At 37.1% G+C, this 18,135-nt stretch overlaps 3 protein-coding genes and 1 pseudogene across 3 annotated transcripts; all 4 read left to right on the forward strand.

Annotated features, from left to right (window-relative positions):
• The first annotated feature begins 3,656 nt into the window (after positions 1–3,656).
• Positions 3,657–5,102, forward strand: LOC140972372 (3,9-dihydroxypterocarpan 6A-monooxygenase-like; annotated as a pseudogene).
• Positions 5,103–6,887: 1,785 nt separating this feature from the next.
• Positions 6,888–10,236, forward strand: LOC140983499 (uncharacterized). Its single transcript, XM_073450579.1, has 5 exons — positions 6,888–7,787; positions 8,377–8,461; positions 8,553–8,722; positions 8,925–9,199; positions 9,769–10,236. Exons 1-5 carry the CDS (start codon positions 7,412–7,414, stop codon positions 9,943–9,945), a joined length of 1,083 nt encoding a protein of 360 aa, XP_073306680.1. The 5' UTR covers positions 6,888–7,411; the 3' UTR covers positions 9,946–10,236.
• A 3,639-nt stretch (positions 10,237–13,875) lies between these two features.
• On the forward strand, positions 13,876–15,255 carry LOC140972383 (uncharacterized). The gene has a single exon (XM_073434829.1). It carries the CDS (start codon positions 13,876–13,878, stop codon positions 15,253–15,255), a length of 1,380 nt encoding a protein of 459 aa, XP_073290930.1.
• Positions 15,256–17,260: 2,005 nt separating this feature from the next.
• Positions 17,261–17,947, forward strand: LOC140972404 (uncharacterized). The gene has a single exon (XM_073434845.1). It carries the CDS (start codon positions 17,261–17,263, stop codon positions 17,945–17,947), a length of 687 nt encoding a protein of 228 aa, XP_073290946.1.
• The last annotated feature ends 188 nt before the right edge of the window (positions 17,948–18,135 follow it).

Below are 18,135 nucleotides of genomic sequence, written 5' to 3' on the forward strand. Positions count from 1 at the left end.
ACAAAAATAGGGGGCACATCAATATCATATCAATAAATAAATATCGTTGTTTGGTACACATTTCACAAGACTTCACGTGCTTCAAACTTCAATCAAACAAACCAAATATATTTTTATATGATTAAAACATGATAAAATTTATTTTGATATAAATTTTATATTAAAATAGTGTAATTTTTACATCAAATACAACATATATCTCAACNAAATTGGCGCAAGGATACCTCTTGCGCCAAATTTAGTGCAAAGGTGGAGGTTGTGCTATTTTGGCTTATTGAAGCCAATCTTTGTACAAAAATGATGTTTAACACCATTTTGATGCAAAGGTTGGAGATGCCCTGTTAACATACAACAACAGAAAAAAATAATAAAGAAAATTATTATTAATTTTCCCAACTCGCCAATTTTTCATTTCCCCAAAATAAATATGTCACACCTCTATGTAGGTTGAGCATTCATCTTAACTAATCATATCCATCCATCCATCATTTTTAAAAATAAAATAATATTATATATTCCGTTTCTTTTCTCAGTTTTCCGAGATATATAGTTCAATTTCTTAATTTTTTTATTAACATATCCATGTTATTTAAGTTTTGGAAAGACGTGTAACCATTATTTCGAATGATATCCTTAATATGCACGAAAAATCAAGCAAACAAACTTCATTTTTTGAAATTAAGCTTTTAAAACAAAACCAGACATGCCTATATTTCTCGACCATTTTAGGACAAAGAAATTAAAGCCCAACAAACGTGAATAGTAATAATTGGACTTGTTTTGTTATGTGTTTACTAGCTAATCCAAGTATCCATATTTGGCTGTGTTTGCCCCACCCGATTAGCTAGCATGAAGTTCGTTATATAAACGCAATCCGTGAGGGTACCAGATGACGATTGTTAACGGATCGGATTGATCGGAGTCGATTAAATTAAATATGGGTTTGAAGTAACTATTATGAATTTAGTTCGATTCGGAAATGGTTAAATTAATTCTGGATAGAAAAAATCCGACATTCTAATTGAATTGGATTAGTTTTAGAAACTTGATATCAAATTGAATCCATTCCAGCTCAAAACCGGTTTCGATCCACTCCGGACCAATTTTTATTACCAAGTTGTTATTACATTACAAATATGATGAGAAAACTAGTATATCATATGCATTTTTTTTTTATTTAGTTGAATGATTAATGAAGTTTCAGTTTTTAATTTAGTTTCAGACCGGTTTATATAATTAATATTTAATTTTTTTTGATATTTTAAATGACTAATATTATTTTATATAGAAAAATTATGGTGAGTCAATATTTAATGATTTAAACATAAATAAAATCAAGAAAGTAATTTCGAAGAAGAAGCATAAATCACTATGCCAAATTTTATTAATTATGATCAATTTAATTTTTAAAAGAGATTTGAGTACTTTGTTGTTTATTAATTGTCAATTGTATTTCTAAATTTAATAAATGATATTTTTAATTTCTGATTATGTTTTTTGATGAATAACTTGTTGTTTTACCCAATTTTTTCTTATATTTTTAAAAATTAGTTTCTATATGATGTTCCCTTTTTATCCTTAAAAGCGACGATACAACATTGCAACATGGTGAAAATACTAATTAGGGTTCAACCTATTAGCATTTTATTGAGTTTGAAGTAACGAGTCTACCAAGCAGTGACTTATAAAATTAAAAATACTCATATACATACAACTGATGTATGGGACTGGGAACCAGAAATTGTCTTTGCTGGAGTAGTGATCGAAATATGACGTTTGACTCGTATGATTTGAGATATTTGAGTTAAGTTGTTATATCATCCATATTTTTCGGTAAAGTAACAATCATTTGTTCCTATAATTAGAATTTGGACCACTATCACATGTTTGATACTCGTGCATGAATAACAAGAAGTGCAATTATTAAGAAAATGATTGTTGAGGGAATAATAATTACACTTGATTGAAGAGCAATCGAAACATAACGCTTTGATCATACATTTTAAAAGATTCGAGTTATATCACTACAATCATCTATATCTTTTCTAGTTCTATTCCGTTATAACATTGACGTGACACTGAAAAAACTGTTGTGACATCAGAAAATGCTGACATATGGCAACGGAAATTGCTGTTGTGACATCGAAAAATACTAAGTGTTCGGAACCACGCCAAGAATTGGACCAAAATTATAAAAAATAAAAATGTAATTTACCAAGACCAAAATTTGATAAGTTAATGAAATAAATCCAAAAATTAGACAAGATAATGGACCCGAAAAAATATTTTCCATGTTTATATCTTCGGTTCCACCAATTATCAATTTTAATTGCTTCATATAATCATATTACTAATTGTTCGTTTATATTATTAATATATCTCCATCTTAAAAGTTAAAACTAATACGTGAAGAGAGTTTGTAAAACAACTGAATAGGAGAAAAAATAGGAAAAATTGAATTTATAGAAAAAATAGATTAGAAATAAGAACAATTTGAAAATAACAAAAACTTGAGTGTCTCGGTCTCACGGGTCGTATTTTGTAAGACAGATCTCTTATTTGGGTCATCCATGAAAAAATATTATTTTTTATTTTAAGAGTATTACTTTTTATTGTGAATATCGATAAGATTGACATGTCTCACATATAAAGATTCGTGAGACCGTCTCACGAGAGACATCCTCTTTGAAAAAAGGCCAAAGGTTTCATCCAATGCGTTGCAAAAGAAATAGTGTGTCAAATTATCGTTCTTGTTCTGTTAGAAGTTGCACGGTTGCACCGAATATAATTATTTATTCATCTTTCAATAATATGGATAAACATGATTAATAAATTAATGATTTTATTAAGTCTAATTAATGCAACATGAGAAATAATACACACATGTATATTTCCGATTCATTAGTTGATATCCAAGAACGTTGTGCAAATATCATAATTTTTAAACGGTGCTGATGGTGTTTGCTTATTGTATGTTAATTGGGAATTTTTTCCTTCCCAGTATTTGGTTATTTGCGATTTTGGTCTACAACGTTTTCAAAATCGAGTTATAATCTTGTATTTTTTTATTTTGCTATTTTGGTCATTTGTTTAACAAATTTAGTCTTTTTTACATTGATGTGCTTGTGTGATACTGGACAAATCAACGCCACGTAGAAAAATGACTAAAATTGAAAACAAAAAGAGATAACGAACTAAAACTGAATTTTGATAAAATAGAAGAGTAAAATCGCAAAGAACAAACTTGGATGACCAAAATTACAATTTCCTTTCTTAATTTTGATAGTTGTAAATTGCATTAATATTGACACAATTTTTAATAAGGAAAATGATTTTGTTTCCATTAACTTGTCAAATTTTGGGTTTCGTCTATTTATAAGTTTTCAGATTTTGAATTTGGTTTACTAAGTTTTAATTTTTAGTTGTTTTGGTCAAAATGTTGATGTCACATCAAATAATTCGACCTTTTTTTGTGCCAATTAAGTTAATATTTTTCGGTGCCATGCTAACACGAAAAAAAATCAAAGTTTTAGTACCAAAACTAAAATTTGAAAACTCGGTAAGCCAAAACCAAAGTAGGCAAAGTTAAATGAATTAAAAAAGAGTTTTAGGAAATAGAATATTTATTTAACAGAAATATGTGAAATATTTACGACATGACGTTCCTCTTAGTTCCTCCTTATGATCATTATGTAAACAATGCATTTGTCTTTAGTCCATAGAATCTGCCAAAAACATTAACTTCTTGTGACTATGGAATCCTATATGAAAGCTAGACAACCAAGCCACGGTTAAACAAGTATTCAAAGTTCATGATATCAAGTTCGCAGCAAGGCCGGAATTCGGTTTCTCGGAGTAGCCAATATAGATATCAGGACACCTTGTTTTCGACTCTCGACTGCAGCAAGCAGTGGATTTTCTTGAAAAAGGTATGCATGATGGAGATTCTCTCATCTCGACATATAGGCAAATTCGGCGATGTTAGGACAGAAGAGCTGATGAAGTTATTGGAATTCTTTATGAAAAGGTCGGAAGATGAGAAGGCGTCTGTGACGTAGGCGTGGAGTTTATGGCGATGACGAATGATTTGTTTGTTGCAGGAAGAAAAGTCAAATATTTGTTGATTAGATTTGATGCATTAATGGATGGAATCATATTGAAACACGGGGGAAGAAACTAAGTGGGAATAGAGTGATAAAAAAGATAAGTTGGACATTCTTTTAAATATTTCAGAAGATCCAACAGCTGAGGTGAAGCTAACTTAATGGGAATCAAGGTTCTTTTTTTGTAAGATTTCTGATCACGTCTCTCTATTTTATTGTAGTAAAATCGAATGAAATTGAAATGAAGGAGCAGGACCTGTTCTTGGGGGGCACTGATACAACAAGCTAGCGTGGCACTTCCATGGGCACTGGCAGAACTACTTGATCATCCATCTGCATTATAGAAACTGCAACTCGAAATCGATCGATAGTGGGGTTAAACAGGTTAGCACAAGGATCCAACGTCTCAAATCTACCTTACTTGCATGTTGTCGTGTAAGAAACTCTAAGACTGCACCACCATTCACCATCTCTAGTATTCAGAAAATGCAGAGAAGATTGCAGATCAATGGCTATTCCATAGCTAAAAACTCGAGGTCCGTGGTGAACTTGTACATCATAAATCTCGATCCAGATGCATGGGGATTAAGACACAACACATTTTATTCCGCGTACAGTTTTTGGCGAACCCTATCGATCCAGAAGACATGGAAGGACAAAACTTCAGCTATCCTTTTGGGGGTGGGTGAAGGGGTTGCCCTGGGGTAGGTTTCCCACTTGTCTATTGTGGCATTAGTCCAGTGCTTCGACTGGAGGACTAATGGTGGTGAACAGGTGAACATGGAGGAGGGAGCAGGGAGCAGGGTTTTCAGCAGCAATTGCTCACCCTTTGATCTGTCTTCCGACTTTGAGCGTCAATCCTTCAGTCCTCCGGTTAATTGGATCATCAAGCAGTACATGTTGTGATAGCTTAGCTAGCTAGCAATTTGGGCTGTGTATTTTATGGTTTTATGTTATAGTATATTGTACACATGTATGTGAAGTTGATATGCAGAAATATGAATGCGCACATCCTTAGATTTTAATCAATTAAAAAGCAGTCTTTTTCAAGAGTTTTCATGATATCTAGCATCCAAATTGTAGTGGATGAAGAGACACCTTTTTGATGAAACAACATGTTCATAATGATTGAGATATATAAATACATGATCAAAGACTACTAGAAAACATTTTTGATAACCAGATTTTGTGTGTACATTGCATTCATTTTGCTTTTTTCTCTACTTCTTTCTTTTGAAAGTGAGTATATACTCCATTTTCTGGTTGTTGTTCTTACATTTACAGCATTGTTATTGTAAGGAGGAGTTGTATCTTGAGAAAGAATGGACATAAACCGAAGCATTAAGGCACGAAAAATTTCTTCTTAAGTAAAGAGTGTCCAATACTTGTCTCAACTCAATCTGTTGCTACAATATTATGTCAATTATCGAGATTTCAGATAAACTACCAAAAAGAACAATCTTAAGAAGAATTTTTTGTATAATGAAATCTCACAATGGTCACGCCATCCACAACGACATCAACAACTCCAATCGCATGAGGGGAAAAACTAGATCATATAGTGGTGCATACTTCAGAAGGTAGCAACAAAAATGTTCTACCTTACAACATTGAGTTTGGCCACATTGTTAAAAGTAGATCCTCCCACAGTCGCAAAGGACAAAGTTGATCCCAAAAAGAGGAATGCATTAGATGCATGGAACTAAAATGATTTTCTCTGCAAGAAATATATTATGAATGAACTAGACAATACCCTTTACAACGTGTATTGTCAAGTAAAAAATGAAAAATAACTTTGGAAAGTGCTCAAGAAGTACATGACAGAAGATGTTGGTCTCAAAAAGTTCATTGTGAGATGTTTACTGGACATCAAAATGATAGACTCGAAATCTATTGTGAGTCAAATGCAAGAACTTCAAATACTTGCTCGAGATTCATGCATAGGAAATGAGTCTAAATGAATCTTTCCAAGTTGGTACCTTGATCAAGAAACTATCTCCTTTTGGAAGGATTTCAAGTACAATTATAAATGACCACTTAACAATATAATCTTTTTGTTAATCAGTAAGTCTCTTGTTAGACGGTCTCACGAATTTTTATCTATGAGACGGGTCAACCCTACTGATATTCAAAATAAAAAATAATACTCTTAGCATAAAAAATATTACTTTTTCATGGATGACCCAAATAAGATATTCGACTCATGAAATTTATCCATGAGATCGTCACATAAGAATTTTTGTGTTTGTTAATTAATAGTTGGCTTGATATTAGAGGCAGTATTTAGGCTTTGCTCGACAGAAAGAACAATGCATCGAGTTTTTAAACTCACTCGTAAGCTACTGACGATATGTATTGAGTCATTATCCATTTATGAATATATATAAATTTATATATATTTAATTAATCACAAAATTCTCATGAGATTAAGACGAATCAATTTTGTGAGATCGAATTCGATCATACTCATGAAAATTATTATTTTTAATCTTAAAAATATTACTTTTGATTCAAGCTATGGATCATATCGATTCGTCTTATCCGTTAGATTGTCTTACAAAGACTCACTCTTAATTAATTTTATTTTATCTATTTATATTATTAAAATATCAATTGTTAACATTTTATCATAGGGTAATGATTTTAATTCGTGAAACAAATTGACCGATCTATAATTATTAGAAAAAAAAATAATTTTAATATTAAATAATATATATTTTAATGAGTTTGATCGAATCCTATGTTCGTCTTAAAAAATTTGACGTAACCATATTAGTTTTTGTTAATACACGTCAAAATCTTATCTTCCACCACAATGTTTAATGGTTGACCATATGGCCCCACTGAAAATCCGCCCCGTTCACCCCCACCTCGTCCTCCTCCTCTGGCCGGCCAGTTACCTTCCACGAGACCCATCCAATCTCCCCCAAATTTCATTTTGTCTGATTTTTGGTTGTCTAATCGTCCCAGCATTTCCGAATTTTGACTAATTTGTCTGTTTAACTATAATTCTGCGATTTTCTATGTAATTGATGACACAATGGATTTAGTATTCGTTTACATTCATTTTCTGTGTTTATGATTTTGTAAATCTTTGGTTTTTCCTTTGTGGTAAAATAATTGGAAATCATGATTGTTTATTTTGAAAATATTGGTTCCTTGATGGCTTGTCTTGGTTCTGCACAGAATTAGATCACTTTGATCTATTGCTATTCTTTTATGATCTGGGTTCTCTGGAAGAAAAATCCTGTCTCGCTTTGATTAATGAGTACATTGTTATCAATCATCAGTTTTTTGATCTAAAACAAATGGTGACGGTAAATCTTGGAACACTTTACTATTTATTGGACCATGTATATGGTGCGTTGTTGCACAGAACAAAGATAAGTCCCCAATTCTTTTCTGGGGGATGGGGTGGTACAAAGCTTGAGCTTTTGGAGAGAATGATAAAACAATTGTTTCCTGAAATAGAAGGGCAAAATTGGCCTCCTGCTTTGGTTCAACCAATTTGGAAAACAGTTTGGGAATCAAAGACAGCTTGCCTTAGAGAAGGGTTCTTTACAACTCCTTGTAATGAACAGCTTCTCAGTGCATTGCCCCCTGAATGTCATAATGCAAGGGTTGCTTTCCTCTCCCCGAAATTTGTGCCACCGCGGAAGTTGTCCTGTGTTGTTCATCTTGCAGGTATAATGGTATTAATATGGTTGCATTATCTTCTTATAATTAATATTTATCTGCATTGTCTTTGTTTGCTTGATACAAAGTAGATGAAGCTGATGTGTACCGTTGAGCTTATTTTTGCTTTTCTAGTATGGTGCTATGAGTGATGGATTTTCATTATGTGAAGGCATAATTTGTCTTTCTCATCCACGTTATTCGTGGCTTTATAATTTGAAATTTTTCTAGGGATTTTTGCATTCAACTCCTATGTATATATTATATTTGACACTTATCTTCGTTATCAAGCGCAATAACTGTAATGCCAAATTCATTAAATACAGGGAACTTGAACGCAAAAAACACCATTTTCTTATGTGTTCTGGGGCATTGTTTTTAAAAAAATTTCACTGTTTGATGAATGATCAATTTTACTTATACTGATATACTACTCCCTCCCTTTACATTTTTATGGTTTATCATGGGCATGCATATTTGTACACTTTCGCACACTAACTTATAAATGGAATATATGTTTAGACAATCCTGATTCCTAATGAGTGTGGAAAATAGGAAAATGAAAGCTTTGTTTTGATTCTCTTTCTCCCATGTTCAGGCACTGGAGACCATTCTTTTGGCAGGAGGTTGCGTCTTGGTGGACCATTGTTGAAAGAAAACATAGCAACTATGGTGCTTGAGAGGTTGGAATCGAAATCTTTTAAACTAGTGGATTTCATGAATGATTATGTTCTCATCACAATATGGAATCTAATTCAAGCTGTTGGTTTTTAGCCCTTTTTACGGAAAAAGACGTCCTATGCTTCAGCGTGGAGCAAAACTCCTTTGTGTAAGTGATCTGCTCTTATTAGGAAGAGCGACTATTGAAGAGGCTCGTAGTCTTTTGCATTGGTTAGATTCTGAAGCAGGGTTTGGGAAAATGGGTGTTTGTGGTCTTAGCATGGGTAAGACTCAAAACCTTATTTTCCTTAGTATGCCATAAATCACTTAAAAGGATTTCCTTGGAGAGATTCATGTAAATTCTAAAAAGTGCTGTGAATGATTTATAATTTATCATCATCATGTGGCGCTTAGAATCATAGATTTCTTTGTATGCTTATATTAATTAGTTATGAGAAGTTTCTTATAAATTGTATGTTAATGTAGGAGGAGTACATGCTGCCATGGTTGGATCCCTGTATCCCACACCTATTGCTACACTGCCCTTTCTTTCTCCACATTCCGCTGCTGTGGCGTTCTGTGAAGGGGTACTAAAGCATGCTACTGCTTGGGAGGCACTTCGAGAAGATCTTGCCTTGCAGAAGGCTGTCATGACTATCGAGGAAGTTAAACAGCGCATGCGAAATGTGTTGTCTTTGACGGATGTCACTCGATTTCCTATCCCCAGAAACCCTAATGCTGTTATATTTGTTGCTGCTAGTGTAAGTATTATATCGTCACAATTTGCGTAAACTTGGTGAAAAGAAGATTTATGTGACCCCAAGATTTTCTTAGTTAGTAATCTGAAAATTTTAGACCATGATCAATGTAGCTTGAGTGTGTAAACCTCATGTGTGATAAGGTTTTTTTGGTCCTTACGATTTTAAACTGACAATTTACCGAACTAATTTTCTGACCTTGGGCTTTGTTTGATCGTATGGCTTTAAAGAGTCATCCCCTGTTTTAAGTTGAAGTTTATGAACTTTCCCTCTGTTTATCAAGAGTATAAATGTGAAATTAACAATCGAGCATTTTTTATTAGTTTAATGTTTAACGGCTGAGGTAATTTTCAAATATTTTCCAAGGCTGTTGATGAAATTTGATACTAGTCCTGGATAATTCTTCGTCTCTGCTCTATGCTGCAATGTTAAATGCATTTAGTAATTGCTAGTGATTATATTACCAATGATTCTCGGAGCCAAAAATGTATAGCCATTTGGCATTACTTCGCTTTCAGTAGAATCTTCATCGCTAATTAATCTGATATTTTTTTTCTTTTTCCCTTTTTTAGAACGATGGCTATATTCCAAAACACTCTGTATTGGAGCTTCAAAAGGCTTGGCCTGGGTCTGAAGTGAGATGGGTTAACGGCGGTCATGTATCGTCTTTCCTTCTTCACAACGGGCAGTTTCGCAAGGCCATTGTGGATGGACTTGATAGATTACAATGGAAAGAATCTCCTTCATGACATCCTGTGCGAACCCCATACCAATGAATCTTGCGTGGTCGCTTAACCTTTAACACACATTTGTACGTTGTAGTGTAAAAGAATGAATAGAAGGGTGCTTTGCACATTAAAATTTTAATTTAATTATTAATAAGAGAATAATGTTCTTCCCGAGAAACTGTGATTATGTGAACAAAGTATCTTATCCTCCCTCACTGTCGGTTTGTACTGTGATTATCAGAACTAAATGTGAAAATTCCGGTTTCTGTTGTGCTCCTTCTTGAAAAGTTTATTCCAAATTATCTGGTAAAACGTGTTTTGGCAACGGGTTTGACGCATGGAAACTGCTTTCTGTTCATTTTCAGAATCCGAAAATGATAACACCAGGGAAGTATATAGTATAGTTTATGACACTTTCAATCGTGTCTTCGCATAAACTTTGTGTAAAACCCGGGATTTCGTAATATCGTGATCATATCAGTTTAATATCAGGTTAATAATTTGATGGTGTAATCTTGGATATTAATATTTAAATCATTCAGAATATAAGATTTGTTTTAAGGTTATCTAAGTTGTGTAGATAATTTTATCGTGTGCAGAATTATGAAGCTCGAAATTTAGATAGTATTATTTTTTAAACTTGAAAATTTGGTAGGAATAAATTTATCTCAATCTAAGGAATCAAAGAAAGAATTTTGAAAATAAGCAGATAAATATCTAAGATTTAAGTTGATACTGAGATACCGGGATAAAAGATCAAGCAAGAGATAATAAAATCCCTAGAATTCGAAATCTAACAATATATACTAGGAATTTTCGAAAATTAGGTGGGGAAAGAAGAAGGAGATTTCGAATATCTACCTAGATCACGGATATATCAAGATTTTAGATTTGATTCACAGTTCAAACGCACGATAACTCTCGATCACGATAGCAGCCAACCCCTATAAATAGGAGGGCCCTAATTTCGAAATTCACACCATATTTCACACAAAATTTTTTGAAAATTCTTCCCCTAGTCTCCTTAGGATTTTCGAGCAAAGCGAAGCGCTGCCGCCGTCCAGCCGTTGAAGAGGAATTTTCGAAATTCCTGTGCAAGCAACCCTAATTATTCATGTAATTTTTGCATCAAGAATTTAAGGTAAGTGGGCAAATTTTAAATTTTTAAATTTTTGGGTTATGTTTTTTTCTTTTAAAGAAAAAAAATGCGGTCGAACACCGTCTACGTTTTTTTTAAATCTTGTTACGTTTTGTGAGACACTGTGAGGATTCCCTGAAAATGGGTGGAATTCCAACATATGGCCCTTAACAGTGGGATAGAACTATTTTACGGCCTCGCCCCCTTAGAAGATTAAAACTTAGGGACTGACGTCAGTAAACCATGAAAGGTGAAAAATTGCAGTGTTAAAAAATTATGAAAAGCTTGCTGTAAATATATGTTATTTTCGAAAATATGAAATTTCTATGTGGTGTTCGATAATTCCCCCATTTACTGAGTATTCCCAAAATACTCACCCCTTACAACCTTTCCCAGATAAATCCGAAGAACAGGTAGAAGAAGAAGAATCGGAACAGTTTTGGGGATGGTGATTAGTAGACAGGATTATTTTTTTAATTTTAGAAATTTAAAATTTTAGATTAGACGTTTCCGCAAATTTATTTTATTTCAGTTGTAAAGACAGTTGTTTTTTTTGAGAAATTATGAATAATAAACTGGCTTTCGGTTTATACTATGCTACGAGGCTGGTTGTTTCAATTGTGTGATTGTTAAACAACGCCGGTGTCAAATCCCGAGTTTCGGGGCGTGACATTTTAGTGGTATCAGAGCCGCCAGGTTCATAATCCGAGTAGGAAAAATCGAATTTTCAAAAAAAAAAAAAAAATATTCGGAAAAAAAAAATCGGCCAAACAAGGCCTTAACGCGCGCGCCGCGTTTCCTCCGATTCCGACCGCCTCCGGTAACCTTTCTTCGATCGGAGACCAGTTTCCGAACCGCCTCGATGAGACGAACAAAAGCCCTCAAACAATTTTATATTTCGTGTTCGTGTGAAACCAGAATTTCAGATCTACGAAATTGGAATATGAACCCTAACCCGAAAAGTATTTCGTCCAATTACCCTACCAATCCTACTCCGATATTCAATTAATTTTACCCAAACGATATACGATCCATGGGTAACTTTTCCCAATAATCAATTTTGGGATCTAATTAACCAATCGGAAACGCCCAAATTCAAGTGAGTCCACCAATTTTGAGCGAGTTCAGGCCAAATTAGGTAGTGTTCCGACCGATTTTGGCCGTGCCACCACCGGTTCCGTGACCCTCACCCCTTCGCCGTCCTACTCCTTTGCTCCGACCACACTCCGGCGAGTCAACCCGGTGAGTCAACTCGGCCGAGTCAGCGAATCAACCCGCCAGCATACGTCCTTCGATTTTTTCGTAGGAAACTCCGAATTCGGTTCCGTCAACTGATCTGAAACCCTCTCGATATACTCTTCGAATCCATATGTCTATCTTAAAACCTTCCATTTTGGGAATTTTCGAAGAAACTTTTAATTTTCAGTACTTTACTCTATCATTTTTTTTTATCATTTTTATTATATTTTGAGCTTTTTTTTTTCTTTTTTTTTTTTTCAGGAAATGTCTCCCCAATTCCGCACTCGTGCCCAAGCTGCAATCCACATGAAGCAGCTAGCCATTGATAATCAGTCGCGCCGGATAAAGCGCCTTAGAGCCAGACTAGGTGAGAGAAGACGGGAGAATGCGATCTTAGCCACAGAGAAGGAGGTAATACGAACCCAACTTAACAACACTATCTACCAGGGAGAGTTGGTAAGAGGAGATAACATGGATTTGAGGGATGGCATAGAACACAGCTTGCATCGAGAGAGAAAGCTGCACGAAGACATCGACCGATACCGAAAAGCATTGGAAGAAGAAAAACAGCAAAATGCCAGGAGCAAGAATAGACTGGAGAATTTAAGTGAGGCTATAAACAGCATTACAAAGGTGAACCATCATCTGGCTCAACAGGGTGAGGTACTGAAGAACAAGATCAAGCAGAATAAGAGGGATTACGAACTGCGCCACCAGCTTACCATTGATATGTTGGACGAGGCAGAGGCAGACGTTCAGGGATTGAAGACACAAGTGGCCCAGCTTAATGCAGAGAATGCCCAGCTCACTCATATGATAGAGCTAATTCAGGAAGGAGAGCCGGAGGAAGAACCGGAAGAGGAAGAGCCGATAGAGATTGAGGAGTCTATAGCAGCCATTGGGGATGGAGAGATAGATGATTAGTCTAGGATATCTTAGTGATTTTGTTCTAGGAGTTTATTTTACTTTTCCGTTATTGCTATTTCATTCAGTACGACTTTTAATTCTTTTAGATTTGTCATGTTCATTTTAGTTCTTTTGAGAAATCAATAAAAATTTGCTTTATTTGCTTCATTGATTTCAATTTATTTCCGCACAATCTATTGCATGAACTCTACTCGTTCAATAAATTCTTAGAACTCGTAATTGTAGGAAATGGCCGGCAGACCCCCGAGACAGAATCGCAAGTCGCGTTATGCTAATACTGACCGTGAAGGCGGACAGGAGAACGAGCAAGGAAATGAACCCCCGCCTGCAATCAACTTAAGCCGAGCTGATCTTATGGCCATAGCCACCATTGTAGCGACAACACTGCAAGGATTGGGAAATCAGAACGCTAATCAGCCACCACCACCCCACCACCAAATGGAATCAAGTTCCACTATGAATCACTCCGCAAGAATTGGTGTCCAACCTTCAGTGGAGCTGCAGACCCTGAGGTCAGCCAGAGCTGGCTGAAAAGTGTAGAGACTCAACACCGCCTATTGGAAGTTCCCGAGGCACTGAAAGTGGACGTGACTGTGTCGTTCCTAGAAGATAAAGAAGGAAAATGGTGGGAAGCAATTTCGCCAGCCATGACCGCTGCAGGACCAATGACTTGGCAGCGATTTCGAGAAGCATTTCTGAAACAGTATTATCCAACCGAGGTCAGACTGCAGAAACTGAGTGAGTTTGAAAACTTCACTCAAACTCCGGATATGTCAGTTGTGGAATACACCTCCCAGTTCAACGCCCTTGGATCTTATGCTCCGGCAATCAAGGCGGACGAAGTTTTGAAACTGCACCGTTTTAAGAAGGGATTGAACAGCAGGTTCCAATCAGCTCTAGCAGTCTACCAACCCGCGAATTTTTCAGACCTAATGGGCGCAGCCATCCGAGCTGAAACTGACATCCAGCGCAGGGAGAAGGAATTTAAGAACAAAAGGCCCATGACTAGTCAGTCCTCACGCAGTAATCAGACTTTTAAGAAGCCTAACCAGTCCGGTAGACCATCAAAAGGACCTTCGCCTACATCAAGCTACCAGGATATTAAGCCTTGCCCAACTTGTCACTTACGACACCTGGGAGAATGTCGAAGAAACAGTGGAGTATGCTTCGGATGTGAGAAAGCGGGACACCGAATTGCCGAATGTCCTACTGCCGCCAACCAAGCAGGCGGGCCCAACAAGGGAACAGGGACAAATACAGGAGCTAACCCCAACAAGCCAAAAGAAAGCAAGCCTAATGCCAGGGTCTTTGCTATGACTCAAGAAGAGGCCGACGACGTCACTGAAGTCGTGTCAGGTACCATTCTTATTCAAAAAGTGTCTGCTTATGCGATATTTGATTGTGGTGTCACGCATTCATTTGTATCTAAGAGACTCGCTAAGAAACTAGGATTTAAGCCCGAATTATTAGCCGAACCTTTTCGAATAGCCACACCTACAAATAAGGCCATCGAAACTCACGAGATTCACAGAGACTGTTTAATCAGTATCGGTAATCAGAAATTCAGCGCAGACCTAATACAAATAGTCATGTCCGACTTTGACATCATTCTAAGAATGGATTGGTTAGCAAAAAACAATGCAATAGTGGACTGTAAAGGGAAAAGAGTTAAACGCCGAACCCCGAATCAGGAAGAGATCGTGTATCATGGTAAATCCAAGGAACGAAAATCACTCTTTTCCGCTTCCCAAGCATGGAAGGCAATGAAATCCGGAGAAGATATCTACCTAGCAATGGCTAACGAAGTGCAAGGAGAAGCCGAACTAAAGATAGAAGACATCCCAATAGTATGTGAGTTCCCGGATGTTTTTCCAGAAGAACTCCCAGGGATAGTCCCGGACCGCGAAGTTGAATTCGAAATTAATCTGGTTCCTGGTGCAGCTCCAATTTCTAAAGCACCTTACAGGATGGCGCCAGCTGAACTCAAGGAGCTAAAAGAGCAACTCCAAGAATTGCTGGACAAATAGCAAATTCGACCTAGTGTTTCCCCATGGAGAGCACCAGTACTCTTTGTAAAAAAGAAAGATGGGAGTATGAGATTGTGCATCGACTACAGAGAACTGAACAAGATCACTATCAAGAACAAGTACCCCCTCCCAAGGATTGACGACCTATTTGATCAACTTAAGGGAGCCGCAGTCTTTTCTAAACTAGATCTGAGGACGAGATACCACCAACTGAAGGTCAGGGCGGAAGATATCCCCAAAACAGCTTTTCGGACAAGATATAGACATTATGAGTTCACAGTGATGCCTTTCGGGCTGACTAACGCGCCTGCAGCCTTCATGGACCTAATGAACAGAGTTTTCAAGCCATTCCTGGATCAGTTCATAGTAGTATTTATTGACGACATCCTTGTCTATTCTTCCAACGAGCGAGATCAAAAAAGAGCATCTGCGCATTGCACTTCAGACTTTGAGAGAAAAAGAGCTCTATGCTAAGTTTAAGAAATGTGAGGTCTGGCTAAAGAGTGTATCCTTTTTAGGACACGTAACCTCGGAAGCAGGAGTAGCAGTGGATCACAGGAAAGGCGAGGCAATTACAGAGTGGCCGAAACCTTAGAACGCCACAGACAACAGGAGCTTTCTTGGACTAGCAGGTTATTACAGGAAGTTCGTCGAAGGTTTTTCTTCGATCGCCATACCACTGACGAAACTCACTCAGAAGAATTCCAAGTTCGTCTGGGACGAAGGTTGCGAGAAAAGTTTTCAGACATTAAAAGAAAAGCTCGCATCCACGCCAGTCCTAATCTTATCCACGGAAGATAAAGAATTCACCATCTACAGTGACGTATCTAAGGAAGGTCTGGGATGTGTGCTCATGCAAGAGGGAAGAGTGATCGCCTACGCATCGAGGCAGTTGAAACAGAACGAGCAAAACTACCCTACGCATGATCTGGAGCTAGCAGCAGTTGTGTTTGCCTTAAAAATCTGGAGACACTATCTCTATGGCGCCAAGTGCGACATTTTCACAGATCACCAGAGCCTCAAATACCTGTTCACCCAAAAGGAACTTAACATGAGGCAAAGACGGTGGATCGAACTTCTGAAGGATTACGATCTGACTATTAGTTACCACCCGGGTAAAGCAAACAATGTGGCCGATGCTCTGAGTCGGAAAAATGAGAGCAAGATCACCCTGGCCTCACTCTCCGCGAGGCCATGTCTGCAAGAGACTGTAAAGTTAAACCAGGACCGAGACCCTGAGCTAACGAAACTCAAGGGACAAGTTGAAAGTGGGAAGTCTCAAGATCTACAAATCGATGACAGAGGAGTCTTATGGATGAAAGGACGACTGTGTGTACCAGACAGCGATAACCTTCGTCAAGAAATACTGTCAGAAGCACACAAGTCCAAATTTTCAGCCCATCCAGGGAGTACAAAAATGTACAGAGATCTTAAGAGCAATTTTTGGTAGAATGGAATGAAAAGGGACGTGGCAGAATTTGTCGCTAAATGCCAAGTGTGTCCACAGGTCAAAGCAGAGCACCAACGACCTGGAGGATTATTGCAACCCCTGGAAATACCTGAATGGAAATGGGAACATAGCTCCATGGACTTTGTGGTAGGGTTACCAAAGTCAAGGCAAGCTCAGGACGGAATATGGGTAATCGTAGATAGACTTACAAAATCCGCACACTTCCTACCCGTCCGTATGAACTACAATCTGGACAAGTTGGCCACCCTGTATATGGATAATATTGTACGACTTCATGGAGTACCAGTGAGCATCCTGTCGGACAGAGACCCAAGATTCGTCTCACGATTTTGGAAGAGCTTTCAAGGAGCCATGGGAACAAAAGTGACACTTAGTACGGCCTATCATCCACAAACCGATGGCCAAACCGAGAGGACAATTCAAACCTCGGAAGATATGCTGCGAGTCTGCGCTCTAGAATTTAGTAGCGATTGGAGCAATCATCTACCATTGATCGAGTTTGCTTATAATAACAGCTATCACAGCAGTATTGAGATGGCTCCATACGAGGCTCTGTATGGGAGGAAATGCCGATTACCATTATATTGGGATGAAGTGGGAGAAAAAGCAATAGTAGGACCCGAACTCATACAGACAACAATAGACAAGGTTACAATAGTCCGAGAGAATCTCAAGGCAGCTCAAGATCGACAAAAGAGTTGGGCAGACCTGAAAAGAAGGCCAGTGGAATTCAATATTAGCGAAAAGGCCTACGTAAAAGTCTCGTCTATGAAAGGAGTGGTCCGATGCAGTAAAGCTGGGAAGCTGAACCCTCGTTATGTGAGACCTTTTGAAATTTTGGAAAAAGTGGGCACGCTAGCATACAGATTGGCACTGCCACCAAACATGTCTAGAATACACAACGTGTTCCACGTGTCTCAACTACGGAAATACATCTCGGACCCAAGTCACGTGTTGGAAGCAGAACCACTCATGATCGAAAGTAACTTGGGAGAAGAGTTGAAATACGAAGAAGTTCCCATTAGAATTGTGGACACCAAGGATCAAGTACTAAGACGACGAATCATTACTTACGTCAAGGTGCAATGGTCTAACCACACGGAAAGAGAAGCCACATGGGAGCTAGAAGAAAGGATGAGGGACCAATACCCGTACCTCTTCATAGACCAAGCCAACCCAAGTTTCGAGGACGAAACTTCCCATAAGGAGGGAGCGATGTAAAACCCGGGATTTCGTAATATCGTGATCATATCAGTTTAATATCAGGTTAATAATTTGATGGTGTAATCTTGGATATTAATATTTAAATCATTCAGAATATAAGATTTGTTTTAAGGTTACCTAAGTTGTGTAGATAATTTTATCGTGTGCAGAATTATGAAGCTCGAAATTTAGATAGTATTATTTTT

The sequence above is a fragment of the Primulina huaijiensis genome, chromosome 1 (genome assembly GCF_012295235.1).
Source record: "Primulina huaijiensis isolate GDHJ02 chromosome 1, ASM1229523v2, whole genome shotgun sequence".
Taxonomy (NCBI): Eukaryota; Viridiplantae; Streptophyta; class Magnoliopsida; order Lamiales; family Gesneriaceae; genus Primulina; species Primulina huaijiensis.

Bases quoted from the DNA above. Each gene is read 5' to 3' on its own strand.
- LOC140983499 (XM_073450579.1), top strand. From the start codon at position 7,412: ATGGTGACGGTAAATCTTGGAACACTTTACTATTTATTGGACCATGTA. The intron at 7,788-8,376 runs GTATAATGGTAT...TCCCATGTTCAG, and splicing joins CTGTGTTGTTCATCTTGCAG to GCACTGGAGACCATTCTTTT. The intron at 8,723-8,924 runs GTAAGACTCAAA...ATGTTAATGTAG, and splicing joins TGTTTGTGGTCTTAGCATGG to GAGGAGTACATGCTGCCATG.
- LOC140972383 (XM_073434829.1), top strand. From the start codon at position 13,876: ATGACCGCTGCAGGACCAATGACTTGGCAGCGATTTCGAGAAGCATTT.
- LOC140972404 (XM_073434845.1), top strand. From the start codon at position 17,261: ATGGCTCCATACGAGGCTCTGTATGGGAGGAAATGCCGATTACCATTA.